This window comes from Tachypleus tridentatus, chromosome 2 (genome assembly GCF_004210375.1).
Source record: "Tachypleus tridentatus isolate NWPU-2018 chromosome 2, ASM421037v1, whole genome shotgun sequence".
NCBI lineage: Eukaryota > Metazoa > Arthropoda > Merostomata > Xiphosura > Limulidae > Tachypleus > Tachypleus tridentatus.
This window is the reverse complement of record NC_134826.1, coordinates 30,904,886-30,921,925: the sequence shown is the minus strand read 5'-3', so window position 1 is coordinate 30,921,925 and position 17,040 is coordinate 30,904,886. Positions and strand designations below refer to the sequence as shown.

The following is a 17,040-nucleotide window of genomic DNA, read 5'->3' as shown; positions in this document are numbered from 1 at the left end:
TGATGGTGACACTGTCCACCTTAGTAGTGTTTTTAGGTTTTTAAAGGTCATTTATTTTCAATGATATTTAAGTTTTTACTTCATAAATTAGACTTTTTTGATATGAATTCTTTTTACGAATTAAAGTACAAATAGTTTGATACGAAATTAGAAAATGGCCGTGACATCAAATAATTCGAAACCAGGACTAGAAAGACCAACTTCAGGTGATTAACGCTGATGTTAAAATAATTAAAATTATGTTACAAAAAGTCTTTTAAAATTTGTATTACTTTATTTTCTGAAAACGGCCGTGACGTCAAATAACTCGAAACCAGGACTGGACAGGCCAACTTCAAGTGACTAACGCTGATGTTTGAACCTACTCATTAGTCATCCTGGTGAGTTATGTGAATTATGCTAAAGGAAGTCCTTTACAACATGTATTACTGTAGTTCTTCTCTTACTGCTGTAAACTAGATATAAAAATTGGATTTAATGCTATTTATGTTTTTAATTCAAAAATTAAACTTTGTTTTGTTTTACCTTAATTTACTTTTATGAATTTTAATAATTTTACTTTAATTTTTATCAGATATTTGGCGCAGATAACCTAGTTGCTTTGCGCCATAAAACGACAAACCAACCAACCAAAACATAATATTCATCACGTCAAAGACATAGTATTATTCAGGTTTACACAGATGAAAATGAAAATATTTATAGGGAAAACAAAGTAACAACTAGCTCAGCAGCGTCAAGTCTGAACTAATTTTCAAGTGACAGACACAAACATAATACAGGCTTACCTGATGACTGTCATCAGGTAAAGCTGAACGTTACTTAATAAATTTTAAACAAGGAATATTATTATTAATTATTTGAAAATTAACTTCATGACAAGTTTTTAAAAAATTACACGTCTGATCTAGTTCATTGTAACAATGTAACAAATTTATTCATGCAATCTATTTATTGTGATTGTACTTAAGTGTATATGTTTTTATGTAACGTGCTAAGTTATGTATACCAATTCTGTTTTGTAATTTCCAAATATCCTTTATAGCTGGTCTGCTTGAAACTATACAGCAAAATCACGAAACGTTTCAATATATTCAGATGTATTGGATAAGGTAATGAACAGAATGTACTTTCCGCTAAACATGAAATTTGCATATGTTAGATCACTTCATTTAGAATATTCTGGAACTAGGACAATTCACATTAGACATAAACAGGCGATATGATGTTGTAACATGATAAACAGTTGTTTCTGCTTTGTCTAATCGATAAACAGATAAACAGATCTTGTGCTTTGATTCGAAAGTGAATTATTTGTTCATACTGTGTCATGTGGAACATTGTAAAATAGAAAATCGTGATCCCAAATTATAGCTGATTAAATATAATATATTTTTTTCTATGTAAAATATTATGTTTATATATAAATATGTAAAATCAAACTAAAAATGTGATCTACATTTTGATCAAGGTTCTTAGAAATATATTTTAATTTAAACGACTATTTCGTTATGCCATTAATAAAATGTTAATGTTTTATTTTCAATATTATATATATTTTATTGTTTAAAAACCTCAGGTAACCTTAAGTGAAACTTTTAATGTGATTATAAGAGTAATCCATTATTATATAAAACATTAGAAAATTTAATCATACTTTCCATTTCCGTTCTACGTCACATGCAAGATGAGTCAGCAATAAATTTCTATCCGTTGTTATGGTAACGACTAATGCTTAAGATTAATTGATCGTCATAATATCATGTGCAGCCGACTCACGTGTCAACAGAACTTTTTTGTGAAGAAAAACAATCGAGTTCTCTTAGAAGGTTACTTTACATTTGTTTTCCTTGATTTTTGTTAATCAAAATTTATATTTTGGGTTCTTGATAAAACGGTTTCATTGTTTGCATGATTTTTGATATTTTACGTATCACTAGATGCATGAATATTTAAGGTGCACAATATCAGTAACTACATCGTTTTCACGTGATTTTCGAACGCAGTATATTTCAACATGGAAACTTCTATGTAAAGTCTTCAGCGGTTTTTGTCAACATATTCTACAATTCCTGATCATATAATACATGTTGAAATAAATTATAAACAGTAATGAAGTGCAATTTAACTTTACAGGGTACGCTGTTCATAAATAGTACGTTATCAACATTGTATCTAACTTTAATGTGAACTTTATTAAATATGTACTCACGTTCGCTTTGATCTGCATCTTTATGCATTGTCCAGCCTACTGAAGTTAAGAGTTTTATACTTCAATTAAAAAAAACAAGTCGATTGTTTTCGTCATCATTCATTACACATGTCTAACATCGCATGCATAAAATAATAATTTAGACTTAAAAATAAGATAAACGCCAGCTGTTATGTGCAATATCCAATAGGAGAGCGTTACAAGTGAACAAAGCTTTTCATCACTCGTTGATGTAAAAGAAAAGTCGTAGCGTGGAAAAATATCAACTATAAATTTGTATTATAATAATTAATTACTAAGTTATTTAATATCTCTAGTAATGTTTCTGTAATATTAGTGGTGCCCTACTAATATTTGATAGCCTCCTGTGCGACTATTTATTCGGCAACTTCTGCCACATCTTTTACTTAAGATGCTATATATCACTAAATGTTAGTTACCAAGCTTTTGACAGAATTCGTCTTTGTCTTTAATTTTAATATCTATACCACAGTACAGAACTCTACACGCGAATGTTTTGTAAATCCTGAAGGCATTGCTCTCATATTTCTATATTTCGAATCTGGTAAACATGCACGATCAGTCGTTGGATGTCTAAATTATACATACTAAGAAGTTTACTTACAATGTACTTTCCAGTTAAGCTGTCATCTTTTGGCATTACTGACATCTCTGACGTCACGTGAGGCGTTTTGCATTATTTGCTGACGAAAAGGCATAAACTAAAGTTTCATTTTCCCCTGAAATAAACTTCTAATTTGTGTCTTACTTTATGTTTTAATATTTTAAGGTCTACTGCATAAATGTATTGAATTTTAGAACTTAATCCTTCATATTGTTGACAGAAGCAGCTATTATTTTCATTTTGGTGTGTCCCACTTCAATGCACAGACTCAGTAATGCACTTCTCTATGAAACACTACCCATCACACAGGTGTGTATGCCATCATCGTTTTGTTTAGTGTCTGGCAAATCAAAGATAACAAGTGTGATAACCCTACCTTCATAACAAGTGTGATAACCCTACCTTCATAACAAGTGTGATAACCCTACCTTCATTTCATCACAAGGATACATTTTCTCAACTTTTAAATACTTTTGATACACTTTGTAGTGTTCTAATTAATAGCGACCCACGTCAGTTCTAACTATTTTCCAAACTTGCACCATCCATCTGACAAAAAAATGTAATTTTCCTTATTGTACACGTTGCCATCACAAGAATTAACCACGGATCTCTACGAGTATGATATAGAGTGGCCCAAAACTACCTTTCTTATTTTAAAATTTAATAATTATATGTTTCAAGAAATACTAACATTAAGTTTTCAACATCTTGCAACCCAACTCAAACATTTTTTTTATGCCAATAGACTTCTACGCGTGCAACGTTAGTAGTTCTTAGCACGCCTAACCGATATTCGATTTTAGTCCACGTTCACTACAACATATCTACAGTTGCGGTGGTGACAACATTTGTCATTCTAGTCTTTAGCTTCACGATGTTTACTATAGTTGTGCGATACACGATGTTCTTAACATACCCCCAAATGAAGAAGTCTAATAGAGTAATGTCCGGCAAATGTGGAGGCCACAGATTTAGCTCACCCCGAACAATCTATCATCACAGTGAGAGTTTTTAGCATGGTTGGAATTTTACGGGGTAGCACTACTCACCAGAATGCAAAAAACATGACAATAAAAAACTGTTTGAGTTGAGGTACATAATTCTAAAAAGTTCATGATTGTATTTCTTTAGTTTTTAATTATTATATATCAAAATGGAAAATATAATTGAGGACCACCCCCTATATTAGATCAATTTATTCCAAGTATTCTCAAACAATCTTTCGTCTCACAAAACAGATAACTTTCCAGACTTCAACTTTGAACTTCAAAATTAGTATAAAGATTTTGAAATTCTTTTATTCCTAAGTGAAATATTTTCAACATTATGAATACCAGGATAAAGTCAATAACAGCGTACATTTTTTGATATGCTTTTGAAGTATTCATGATATAGTTGTGTTTGTTTCTCCAAACTAAATTATGCTTAACATTAAAATAATCTTTGTATGTTTTAAGGTGTTACTACGTGTCTTAAAACAGTGTCCTTAGCTTAATGATGCACCAGTGTGTGGTCTGTTACGACTCTCAACGACAGCAGCGTTTTAGACACGTTTTACCCCTGACGCTGGACAATGTCATTTGCGAAAGTGACACTGTTTGTTTATTTGTTTGTTTTGAATTTCGCGCAAAGCTACTCGAGGGCTATCTGCGCTAGCCGTCACTAATTTAGCAATGTAAGACTAGAGGGAAGGCAGCTAGTCATCCCCACCCACCGCCAGCTCTTGAGCTACTCTTTTACCAACGAATAGTGGGATTGACCATCACATTATAACGTCCCCATGGCTAAAAGGGCGGGCGTGTTTGGTGCAACTGGTATTCGATCCAGCGATCCTCGGATTAGGAGTCGAACGCCTTAACACGCTTAGCCATGCCGGGTCAAGTGACACTGTCCACCTTACAAATGGTTTTAGTTTTTTAAGGGCCATTGACCTTTCTTAACGTTATTTAACCATTTAACCCAAAAACTGGACTTTTGCATAATATGAATACATTACGCTTTTAAATAACTGTTTGCAAAAGAAATACCATATAACATTTTGTAAAGTTTCACTTTGTGTAACTCTAAACGATCCTGTAATACGTAACAGTTCATTTTCGATCACGTTTTGTCTTGCACAATATTTCAAAGCTTCAGCACGTGACTGTTACTTGATGAGAATAAAGAAATGAGATCCATGCGAAGTTGAAGACTGCACATGCCCAGAAAGGCTGTTTCATATTTTTAAAACATTGCTGTTCTAATAGGTTTGTCAGATTAGTTGTGTTTTCACCATTAAGGCGTTCTGAGGCGGATAGCGGAGTTTATGCACGCTTTAACTATTGTGTAACGCGTATCACAAAATACCCGCGAACTGAATAAACCGGTCCTGTTCCGACAAAGAATTGAGGTTTGTGTAGTTCTCTGTGTGAACGTCACTCAGACTTGCAAACTGTTTATTGTTGTTATTGCGGGCGAGACATTTTCTCTAGAAACTGAGTAGACTTTACATTGGTGTAGATTGTCTGATCGCAAGGCGTAGCTATAACATCACACCAATGGAATTTGGCGTTTCTTTTTAAAGCATTCATTAACTTTGTACACATATACGTGGAGTATTACTATCCTAGAGAACTTTTATCATTAAGGACATTCATTCTAACCTGATATTTTGTCTCTCGTTATTTTCATTCGCTGAAATCCGTCAGAGTTGAGGGATTTTACAGGTAAGAGAAATATTAAGAAAATATTGTTTTTAAGTATATTAAAAATGTGTTGAAAATTTATTATTAAAACGAAGTTAATTACCATTAATAATAAACAGTGACTTTACCTTTTGAAAAGTAGAGGAAATGTTCACTATATAAAAGTATTTTGTTTTTCAGGTTTCTTGAACTGTAACGTAAGGTGTTCAGTATACGTACATTCTAAGTTTGTTTGTTTTTGAATTTCGCGCAAAGCTACACAAGGCTATCTGTGCTAGCCGTCCCTAATTTAACAGTGTAAGACTAGAGGGAAGGCAGCTAGTCATCACCACCCACCGCTAACTCTTGAGCTACTCTTTTACCAACGAATATTGGGATTAACTATAACATTATAACGCCCCCACGGCTGAAAGGGCGAGCATGTTTGGCGCGACGGGGATGCAAACCCGCGACCCTCAGATTACGAGTTGCACGCCTTCTAAGTTTTGTGAAAAACTATTATTCTTACTTCGTACATTGTTATTATATAAATTGGAAAACTCCTTAGAAAGTATATCATTCATTTGTTTTCACTTTTCAAGAGTATACATTTCCGAAATTATGCAAGATTTCTTTTTTCTGTTCCCAAAGGTAGCTGCTTATTAATGATATGTAAATTATTCCATGGTTTAAAATATCCTTGGTAAAATACTGTACATAAATCAAACTACATGGAACTGAAATTTCATTCTGTCAAAAAAAAAAAAAAGCTGTTTATTCGAATATTCGATTCGCAAAGTCGATAAACATTCTTTAATGATGTATTATTTGTAGCTTGCACGTCAGCATTTCAACACGATTGCGGCATCACTAGTAAGTCCGTTTGGTGGTTGACTCCAGTTTCAGGTTATTTTTATTTTGCACGTGTAAACACTGCTGTAGTTAACTGTTGCAATACTGCGTAATCTGTGAGGGTATTATAAATAAGTCCTTGAGTAAGGTAGGAACGACACCAGGAAAACAAAACAACATTTCGATTTTTAACTGGATATAAGAACGTTTTTTCAACTGTTTGAGCATTTCTATCCTAAATATTTTATTTTGCTTTTTTGAAGTATTCATTTTTTACATATTAACACAGGCAAGTTTTGTAACTATTTGCACCTCTCCATTCATTCCTAATTTGCCTCTGAAGTTCAAAGGTCCACCTTTCGAAGCGCTCAGGTTATAAGGTTTTCATTCATTTCTATTAAGGCTCCTTAATCCTGCGTGTTTTTGTAACATAACTAAAGTATATATCTATTAATAATTGCATATTGACAATCCATCTTCGTTATCGCATTCAGACGATTTTTTTCTGAAGATGAAAAACAATTGTTTAAAGAAGTACTGAGTATTTCAGTACTCTTCCATATTAATAATTAATGTAAAAGTTGGTATATTTTGTAATTCATTGTACTTAACGAAGATTTCAACAGTTGTTGATGGAAGTATGACAATTGTTAAAATAATAATCGAAATCGTACTGTTGTTAACTTCATAATTATTACAATCAAGATAATATATAAAAGAATAATGTGCTTATTATTGGATTAATTTCATGTTTTTTGTAGCTCTGCTGTTTTTAATCCAGTAGAACATGTGAAGTTTATTTTAGAATATGGGTATATGTGTTCATCTTGTTGAGGTATTACACTATTTTGTGTTACATATAATAACGGTGAAAACAAGATAATTTTCCTGTTTTCATAACGTTTTAAATTGTTATTTGCTTTGAACGCTATACCGTAAGGCTGTAATTTCTTAATGTCGTTATTAGTAAAGGTTTAGTTGTCGTTATGAAATTAGCCTAATAGTGAGTGAACGCTAAAGAAACCTTACAGTACATGGTTTCTACATTGACATGTTTAATACGCCGACTTCTTTTATAATTTCAATTTAGAAACATTTCATTCATAAATGTAAGTCTCATTAGCTTGTTTAGATGATACATTTTTCAACACACAAAATTCTTTATCGTCAGTTGTGGGTTTCAGTCTCAGTTTATCTGTAAAGCGAGCGTATATTCGTAAATTAATGTTCCTCATTTATGTATTTTCTATACACGATGTTCGTAGTAGGTTAGCTGGTTTATTCACAAAATTTTTACTCATTGGGAACAATAACTATTGCAATACTCGATTCTTTATTTTCCCGTTACCTTCTGCTTGCTTGGCCCAGCATGGCCAGGTGGTTAAGGCAATCGACTCGTAATCCGAGGGTCACGGGTTCGAATCCCCGTCACATCAAATATGCTCCTCTTTTCAGCCGTGGGGCATTATAATGTGACGGTCAATCCCATTATTCGTTGGTGAAAGAGTAGCCCAAGAGTTGGCGGAGGGTGGTAATAACTAGCTGCCTTCCCTTTAGTCTTACACTGCTAAATTAGGGACGGCTAACGCAGATAGCCCTTGTGTACTTTGCGCGAAATTCAAAATAAACCAAAACCAGTCTACTTATTGAGACGATTTTTGTAAAGAGAACCCCCTAAATCTAATATTAATATTCCGTGAATATTCCGCAACTCGTCAGACATGACTCAAGTGTCTTATTTTCCATATATGCTATTATATGGTGTGGTTTGTGATTTGAAAGACTTTTTTTTAGGTTAGACTACCATACACTTTATACATTTCAACTCTGTTGTACTTTAGATTTTGTACATTATTCTGAAATTACCCTATTTTACACATTCTTCTGAAGTTATCTATATTACACATTACTCTAAGGTTAGGCTACTTTAAACATTGTTCCTAGGTTAGCTTATCCTACATTTTTAACATTGTTACAAAGTTAACTTTGCACATTAATATGAGGTTAGACTACATCTACTTTACATATTGTTCTTAAGTTAGCCTACTGCACACTTTAGATTATATAGAGGTTTCTGAGGTTAAGTTTCTTTATACTTCACACAGTGTTCTTCTAAAGTTAAATTAATTTACACATAATTGTGACGTTACAGCACCTTATACATTGTTTAGGTGTTATCCTACCATACAGTTTACACACTTATCTAGGAGTAAACAACTGTAAAAAAATATACAACAATATAGCCGCCCACCAGTTAGTTTTGTAGTGTTTGCATTTAGAAATTGAGATAAGGGAGGAAAATGTATACATGATTTTATATAACCTACTGTTTCAAGAAAAATAGCGCAAGCTACAAGAAAGATTGAGATTTCTTTACAGTTGACGGACCGGCATGGCCAGATGGGTTAAGGCGTTCGACTCGTAATCTGAGAGTCGCGGGTTCGAATCCCAATCGCATCAAACATGCTTGCTCTTTCAGCCGTGGGGGCGTTATAATGTTACGGTCAATCCCACTATTCGTTGATAAAAGAGTAGCCCAAGAGTTGGCGGTGGATGGTGATGACTAGCTGCCTTCACTCTGGTCTTACACTACTAAATTAGGGACGACTAGCGGAAATAGCTCTTGAGTAGCTTTACGCGAAATTAAAAAAAATAAAACAAACTTTCCGGTTGAAAACTTAATTTTTAGAAATCTATACCATTGTGCGAATATTTTATCTAAACATTCCTAAACTGATGTATATCATCTTTGTAAAATTTTCGTCGCGTTAAAGCAGTTTACTTGATGGTGGATCACTTTTTAAAAAGATATTATTATAGTTTTGCGGTACAGGTTTAGGATCAATTATCCATTCACAATAATTTATAGATAAACAAATTATTGTAAATATTGTTCATTTATAGGACCAACCAAGATATATACCAAGATTTATAAATGTCAGAAAACCTAATACTTATAAGAGCAAAAGAAAATAAAACTATAAATTTAGCTTTTCTTTCTATAAATACATTTTTAAAATCGTTTTGAAGGTCTTTTACCAAATCCTACAACAAATATAACATTGAAGTAGATTCAATACACATGAAAGAGCTCGATTTATGTCTACTTCAAAAAAGTTTTTCTCATTTCGTTAAAAGGGATTTTTAAAACGTAAGATGACAAAAGCTCTTTCAAAATCGCGACGCTGTAGTATGTTACCATTTAACGCTTATTTAACAAAGAGGATTTATTTTAAAATTTCATTTCATTTTCTATAGCAATTTTACTACATTTAAATATACTAATCAGTTTATGTCATTGATATTAAAACGTGGAACCATCACGAATGCTAATTATTCCGTACATCAAGTATGATTCCCTTTTTCACTGTTTTTCAGATCGAAGCCATTTATTTAGTATCATGATGATGGTAAAGAACGAGCCTTCAACAAAACAGCCTCGTCTTCAGGGAAATCCAACCCCGCAGTTTTTCCAAAGAGAAATGGTTTTCGTTCCTGATGTTGTAACCTCTTTTCCCCACTTTCCTAGCCAGACCGAAGATTGGGCAAACCATATCAATGTGCCAGTCAATCTGACACCACAACTAAAATCCTTAAATCTCTTTTCTGAAAGGAAACAACGTGAGTTTATTCCGGACTCCAAAAAGGACGACAGCTACTGGGACAGACGAAGAAGGAATAATGAGGCAGCTAGAAGGTCACGCCAGAAACGTCGTTTAAATGATTTGGTGCTTGAAAGCAAAGTATTGGAGTTGACTAAGGAAAATATCATCCTAAGAGCCGAGTTAGGAGCTATTAGAGACCGTTATTGTATTTCAACGGAAACATTACCAAATCCTGATAAAGTACAGCTCACCTCCTGCGCTGAGGTACTTGACCAATGCTCTCTAGTTCCTAGCATTAATTCTACCAACGTCACTGACACGTCTACCTTTGTTAATGTTCAAGACATGCTCAGCTTAACATCTTGCCTTAATACCACGTCTAATCAGTCTAGTGCACAGTCAATCTCTGTGATGAGACCAGTTCCAAAAGTACCCAGTGACAGTGATTGTGATTACATCACTAACAATGACACCACTCTTGCTTCTCTCCAATCAAACACTAACACATCTAACAACTGTCCAACTCTAAATCGTAGTTCATCTCTCCCTCCTCTAGCTTCACGAAGTCCTCCTGTTGACCAAGAGTCTGTTAGTTCTCCTAGTTCCTGGTCATCAATAGATGACAGTTCTCAAACTAGTACCAGCGGACATTCCCTTACTTCTTTCTCCCTACCTCATAAATTGAGACATAAGTTTCACCTCGGAGAGCGAGAAAAGCATCATAATTCACTTAGTCCAACAGATAGTGGTCGGAGTAGTAGACGTGATAGCAGCAGCACCCGAGAAGACCTATCTTCTATTTCTTCTGATGGGGACAGCACTGGAAGTAATGATAACCACAGTCTCAGTTCTACAGATATCAAGTTGAATAATCGGTCTCAAAGACGATCCACTCACAAGGATAATCGTCATTTACTACAAACTGAAAACTCTCAGCTCCGCTCCGAACTCCAAAGATTAGCCTCGGAAGTAGAAAACTTACTGGACGTAATGATTCAAGAAGGCAGTCAAATGGAGTCTGATGGTCAGCATCTTACTGAAGAACAGTACGCTATGTCACATGATTATCGTAACTAGAAATAATGTTGAGTTGATTTTAATTACTGACAAAATAAATAAAAAAAAAGGTTGTGGTTTCTTTGAAATTTCAATTGATAAGGATTCCCAGCTTGATCACCTTTTACTGCGCTCACCAACAAGAAATACCTAAAAAAATTCTCGAATTCAATAAATTTACTTCCATCCACTTTTTTACTGCTTTTCTTAATCCGGTTTACTACCACCAAATTGATTGCAGTAATTTTTAATTAGTTCAGTATCAGATCCGTGTATTGCGAAATATGATTTTCTTCAATCAAGTAAAATAATATTCCATATTTAAATATCTGAGTCATTTATGTATTATTGTGACTGTGTGAAATATTCAAGAGAAAGTTTTATTATCAACTTTTATATAAGAAAACAAATACACCTACCCTGCAAAAAAAGGTAGTTTTAAAAACAACATAAGTTATGTTCTCTGAAACACGAGTCTCGTGCTTCCATATCCATAAAATAAGTTCAAGATAAATATTGTTTGTGTTTCTCACAGCAAAGCCACATAGGGTTATCTGCTCAGCCCACTTCGAACCCTTGATATCAGCGTTGTAAATCCGAAGACATACCGGTGTACTAGCGGGGAACTCAAGATAAATATAATTTAGTGATTATGATTTAACAAAATGGAACACAACTACATTGGCTGACGTTCAATTTTGTGTTGACTTTATGTAATAGCATATAACGGTATTCATAAATATAGTATTTTCATAACATATATATTAAAATACTGCGGAAAAACAGTATTCTGAAAACTCGTCATCAGAACGTGGCTTCAGAACAATGTACTTGAGTAAATAATAATTTGAATTCAGTATCGCACACGCTGTTTGATAGCTCAAAGAATAAAAGTGTTTAAATCTACTACAAAAAAATTATACAATAATTCACACAAATTTGTTGTTGTTATCATTATTTAGAACACAAAGTTTTTCGCAAGTAGAACGGCCTTTAACATATTTATGTTCCCCATTTATTCTTTAAACGAATGTAACACGTATAATATTTTAACTTATATGTTTCCAAAGGTCAAAGCGAAGTTTTATCACTCAAACTGTCAGACCTTAAAAGAGGTTACCCTCCAGTTGCTCAGCGGTATGTCTGCGGACTTACAATGCTAAAACCCGGGTTTCGATACCCGTGGTGGGCAGAGCACAAATAGCCATTTGTGTAGCTTTGTGCTTAATTCAAAACAACAACTTAAAAGAGGTTTATCAGTAACTGTATGTTATTAAGCGTGTAATTTGTTTGAAAATGTTTAGTAAAGCACAATGGATGTTTGATTTGTTGTCTAATGTTTTACCAAAAACCTTAGCTTGTAATAAGCTTCTTGCCTCTTTTGTAAGTATATGACATTTTTCACTTGTTCAAAAATGATAAACAAAATGTACTAACACTTTAAACATTTAGTATAGTTCGTATACCTCTCACTTGTCGTGTAAGAAGTCCTCAGGTTCAATACCATTCGTGGGAAATCCTCGAAATGTATTTACAATTTAATCGCTCCTTGACACTACAACATGTGTTCCTTTAAATAAAGAAATAATGTGCGTGGCTACTGGTGTAAACACTGTCTTCATATAAGCTGTAAAAGTTATTATTTCTGAATAAAATAATTGTACTCTTATTTGTTCTACACAATTACTGACGTTAAAATCAAATTTTTCAAGAGAAAAATGAGCAAAAAACCGAATGTTAATCTTGCTTTCTTGTAGTGTTAGGACTAGAAGGTACTCATTTGGAAAGTTCTGTCTTGCGAACGTATAATAAATAATTTCTACTTTACTTGATTAAATTTAAAACAAACAAAAAATGCTAATATATAAGATAAAAGCTAAACTTGTGAGAGTGAGTGTTTTGCTGTTAACCACAGGGCGAACCAATGTACCCCTGTTACAGTAGGTATTGAAACCCAACTTTTAGTGTTATAAGCACTGAGATTTGCCTCTGAATGACTGGGGGCATCGGATAAGAAATGTTGAAAATGAATAATTTTTGGAAGCGTTTTTTATTTCTTTATTCGCCTTTCTATTATATTCGACACACAAATTTTAATCGTATAAAGACTATAAAATTGTAAGGTTTGGTTGTTTGGACTGTCTAAAACTTGCTGTTAAACCACATTAAAAATACAAAAGAATAATAAATCATGCCATCCTATATAAAGACATACTAAAGGTGCTGTAAGAGATGCCTGTAAATTTCTGTGTAATCGAACTGTTGACATGGATGCTGGGAAACCGTTATCCTCGTACACAGGATGGATTAATGAAGGGACCTCCTTTTTTGATGGCAACTACACTACAGGATTATTTTCAACATGCACAGTCGTCAGATACAGAATGATTGCATATGGCGACATATCCTGTAAGTAAATGATGTGGCTGGAGAATCATTTGAATATTACGTACTCGACTCCTGTATTAAAAACACCTAATACTAAATAGTTATGTTCATTGTTTATTTATTATTTCGCTATGCATGTCATGCGAAAGATTATGTTACTTTTAAGAGTATGTTTGCTGTACTTCAAAGGAGTTGCTTATAAAGCATTTGTCCATTTAAATAACTTATTTTTTCGAAAGAATAAAAGTAAACAATATATACAGGTTTGTATTTACTATATAACAGAAGAAACATAAGTAAGACGTTTATGGGAGACATCTGTTAATTATATATACATATTAATAGTATAAATCCTGTTTGATCTTGTATCTTGCAAATGAACTAGAATATTGACATGCTGGTTAGATGCTTTATCTTGGAGAAGAACATACTTTAAATGGCATATAATCCATTAAATGTTGCATTGCGCATTTTTAATTTGCGATTTATTATCAATATTCTCACCTGTGAATTCGGCTGTACAAGAATTCAAGCCTAATGTATGTTCTGCATGTCATTAAAGGCGACTAAATCAACTCTTCTTTTTTCCCCCCACCGTTAACCGGCGTATAATTGTTGAGGGAATGAGTGTGATACCCATACAGGACTAAAGAAACACCTGTCAAAGGTTGACATTTAAATGAAACATAACCGATCATCAGATAAGAAGATGGTGTCTCGAAAAGAAAAGAAAAAATAAATATATGTCTACCCAACAGAAGTCAACAAAAAACCACTTCAGTGTCTTGTCAAGAAACATCATGGTGATGTGCGGATTACGCAATAAAGAAAATAACGCAAAGAGGATCTTTTCAGATTATGCTGTCTGTCGATCAGTCATGTTGCTTATACGTAACAAATAGTACCTGACTGTTATAAAACTGTTATCTACAATGAAGGCACCACCAAGATTGCCACATGGAATGTCAAAACAATTTACCACGGTAAAAAGCTAGGCAATGTAAAACATGAAATGAATAGGCTGAAGATTAACATCCTTGAAATGTGCGAAACAAGATGGAAGAATAGAGGAAACTTTTAAGCAGGTTATTTTAAAAGTATTTACTCAGGATGATAAAAACACAAAAAAGGAGCTGCAATAAACATATATAAGGTTCATTCAAAAATATCTTAAGTATTGAATTTTATCAAAAAGCGTTATATTTATTAAACTGGGAGAACAGCCTTTTGACACTTTTATCATTCAAGTGTATGCTCCAATATCATAAAGCAGTGAAGAGAAAATGACGAATTTTATGATATTCAAGAAAAGTCAAAAGTCCAATTGAAGACTCTAAAGGTGATAATTATGTTAGAAGATAGGACTGACGAGGACTGAAATCAAACAGAAGAAGAAGTAGTAAGATGTCACTGATTAGAACAAAGAAAGAGAGAGGAGAAAGATAAGTAAACTGGTGCAGAGTAAACAATCAGATAATTATGTTAGAAGATAGGACTGATGAGAACTGAAATCAAACAGAAGAAGAAGTAGTAAGATGTCACTGATTAGAACAAAGAAAGAGAGAGGAGAAAGATAAGTAAACTGGTGCAGAGTAAACAATCAGATAATTATGTTAAAAGATAGGACTGACAAGGACTGAAATCAAAGAGAAGAAGAAGTAGTAAGATGTCACTTGTTAGAACAAAGAAAGAGAGAGGAGAAAGATAAGTAAACTGGTGCAGAGTAAACAATCAGATAATTATGAACGTCTTGTTTAAATAACGTATTTAAACTAGAAAAAGTCCAAAATATAACATCCCTGACTGAACTGATAACATTACTTTAAATACGTGTGATTTTGAAATGCAGTTCAACAATCAAAATGTTATCTTTCAGCTGCTTGTGGAAGTGATCGCATCTCAGTCATATGCAAACGTATGGTAAAATAAGAAAAAATAAGAGACCTAAAATGAAATCAAAATTACAAATGAACAATTTGCATGACAAATTAGATATGAAAAACAAATATGAAAAACCTGTGACGAATAGGTTCGAAGTACTCGAATTTTATGACAACGTAAAATGTGAAATATGTAAAACAGTCATTTATTGAGATTGTTCAAAATGTCACACCACAAAGAGAAAAACAGCGTAAACACAAATGGATGGCTGTGGAGATTCTGAAAATAATGAGCGAAAGTCATAAAATATTTCAAAGACACAGTGATAGCTATAAGCAATTAGATGAGTATATCAATAACAAATGTGAGGAAGCAAACGAGACTGTAATTACAAGGTGAATGCGCAGAAAGAGGAACATCAAAATCTACAGACTCAGCACTGATGAACAATAATATAATAAATATTGTAGACCTCACTAGATGTACATCAAATGATGTCATAAGATCAAAGGATGAAATTTTAATCATAGAAAAAGGAGAAAGTTATGGAAAGATGCTCAGGATATACTGATGAACTTTTCCAAAAAACAGAGGTGAAAACCTAGCAATCAGGAAAACATAGATGGCTCAAAGATTTTAAAATCAAATGTGAAAGTTGCAATCGAGAAAATAATAGGGAAGAAGGCAACAGGATTAGATGGTACAGCAATTAAAATTATTCAAGAATTGGGCAAGTCAGGCATCGGAAAACTATCCGAAAAGATAAATGAACTATATAATAATGGCGAAATTTCGGGAGATATAAGCAGGTTAATTTTCATATCACTACCAAAGAAACCTGGCACAGCTGAATACGAATTACACTGCACCATAAGTCTTATAGATTGCATTATATAACTGTAACGGATATCATTATGTTAGCGACTCGAAGAAATTTGCAAAGAACAATGTAGATTAGTAAAAGACATTGAAACTAGAACTGCAATATTCATTCTAAAAAAGGCTTTCTGAACGAACCATTGATAAAGAGAAAGCACAAAGCATTCGATAGAAATAAACACGAGTAACTGTTATAAATCCTCCAAGAAAAAAATTTAAAAAATAATTGACATGGCATTATAGAGAATGTGGCTGAATATGAGCATTATAGTAAAAGATAGAATATATCGATTGAAACCAAGCTAAGAGTGTTTTATTTTACGTATATCCTGTATTTTAGATCTAGTAGTGAGTTTTGGATAATTTTACTAACCTTGAAAAGGAGACTACAAGTGACTAATTGAAGTGCAATTTTACAGCAAAATATTGAGAACATAATTAACTGATCATGTGACAAATAATAGCGTACCGAAAAGAGAAGAAACACAGAGAAATATGATAACAACAACTAGATGAAGACAACTCCAATCTCTGGGTCACATAATGATGAAAGACAATCTAAAAAAATTGGAGTAATAAGAAATATTCAAGGTAAACGAAATAGAAGTTGATTTAAATTAATTTATGTTAAACGTCTCATTCAATGGATGAAGCAGTGAACAATATTGTTGAAACACTGAGCATTGTAGTGTCGAAGAGTTTTATGCAGTGTTTTCATATACGTTTTTAAATGTGTGATAGCATAACACGATAACCAAGGAGTGATCACTTCATAAGAACTTCGTGCTTTCAGTTGATAATTTAACTCTAGAAGAATTATCGTGCGTATTACCACAAATTAGTCATTCTTACTATTTATGTTTTTCTAATAATACC

The 17,040-nt window shown here is 33.2% G+C and overlaps 1 protein-coding gene across 4 annotated transcripts; it reads left to right on the top strand.

Annotated features, from left to right (window-relative positions):
- Window positions 1–207: 207 nt before the first annotated feature.
- LOC143240285 (uncharacterized) lies at window positions 208–11,342 on the top strand. 4 transcript variants are annotated; one of them, XM_076482507.1, is made up of 2 exons: window positions 208–380; window positions 9,734–11,342. In XM_076482507.1, exon 2 carries the CDS (start codon window positions 9,757–9,759, stop codon window positions 11,035–11,037), a length of 1,281 nt encoding a protein of 426 aa, XP_076338622.1. In that variant the 5' UTR covers window positions 208–380; window positions 9,734–9,756; the 3' UTR covers window positions 11,038–11,342. The 4 variants fall into 4 exon arrangements, with proteins under 4 accessions (XP_076338622.1, XP_076338613.1, XP_076338605.1 ...); XM_076482498.1 differs by lacking the exon at window positions 208–380 and adding an exon at window positions 5,043–5,229; XM_076482490.1 differs by lacking the exon at window positions 208–380 and adding an exon at window positions 5,044–5,545.
- The last annotated feature ends 5,698 nt before the right edge of the window (window positions 11,343–17,040 follow it).

Coding starts and splice junctions, on each gene's coding strand:
- LOC143240285 (XM_076482507.1), top strand. CDS start 9,757: ATGATGATGGTAAAGAACGAGCCTTCAACAAAACAGCCTCGTCTTCAG.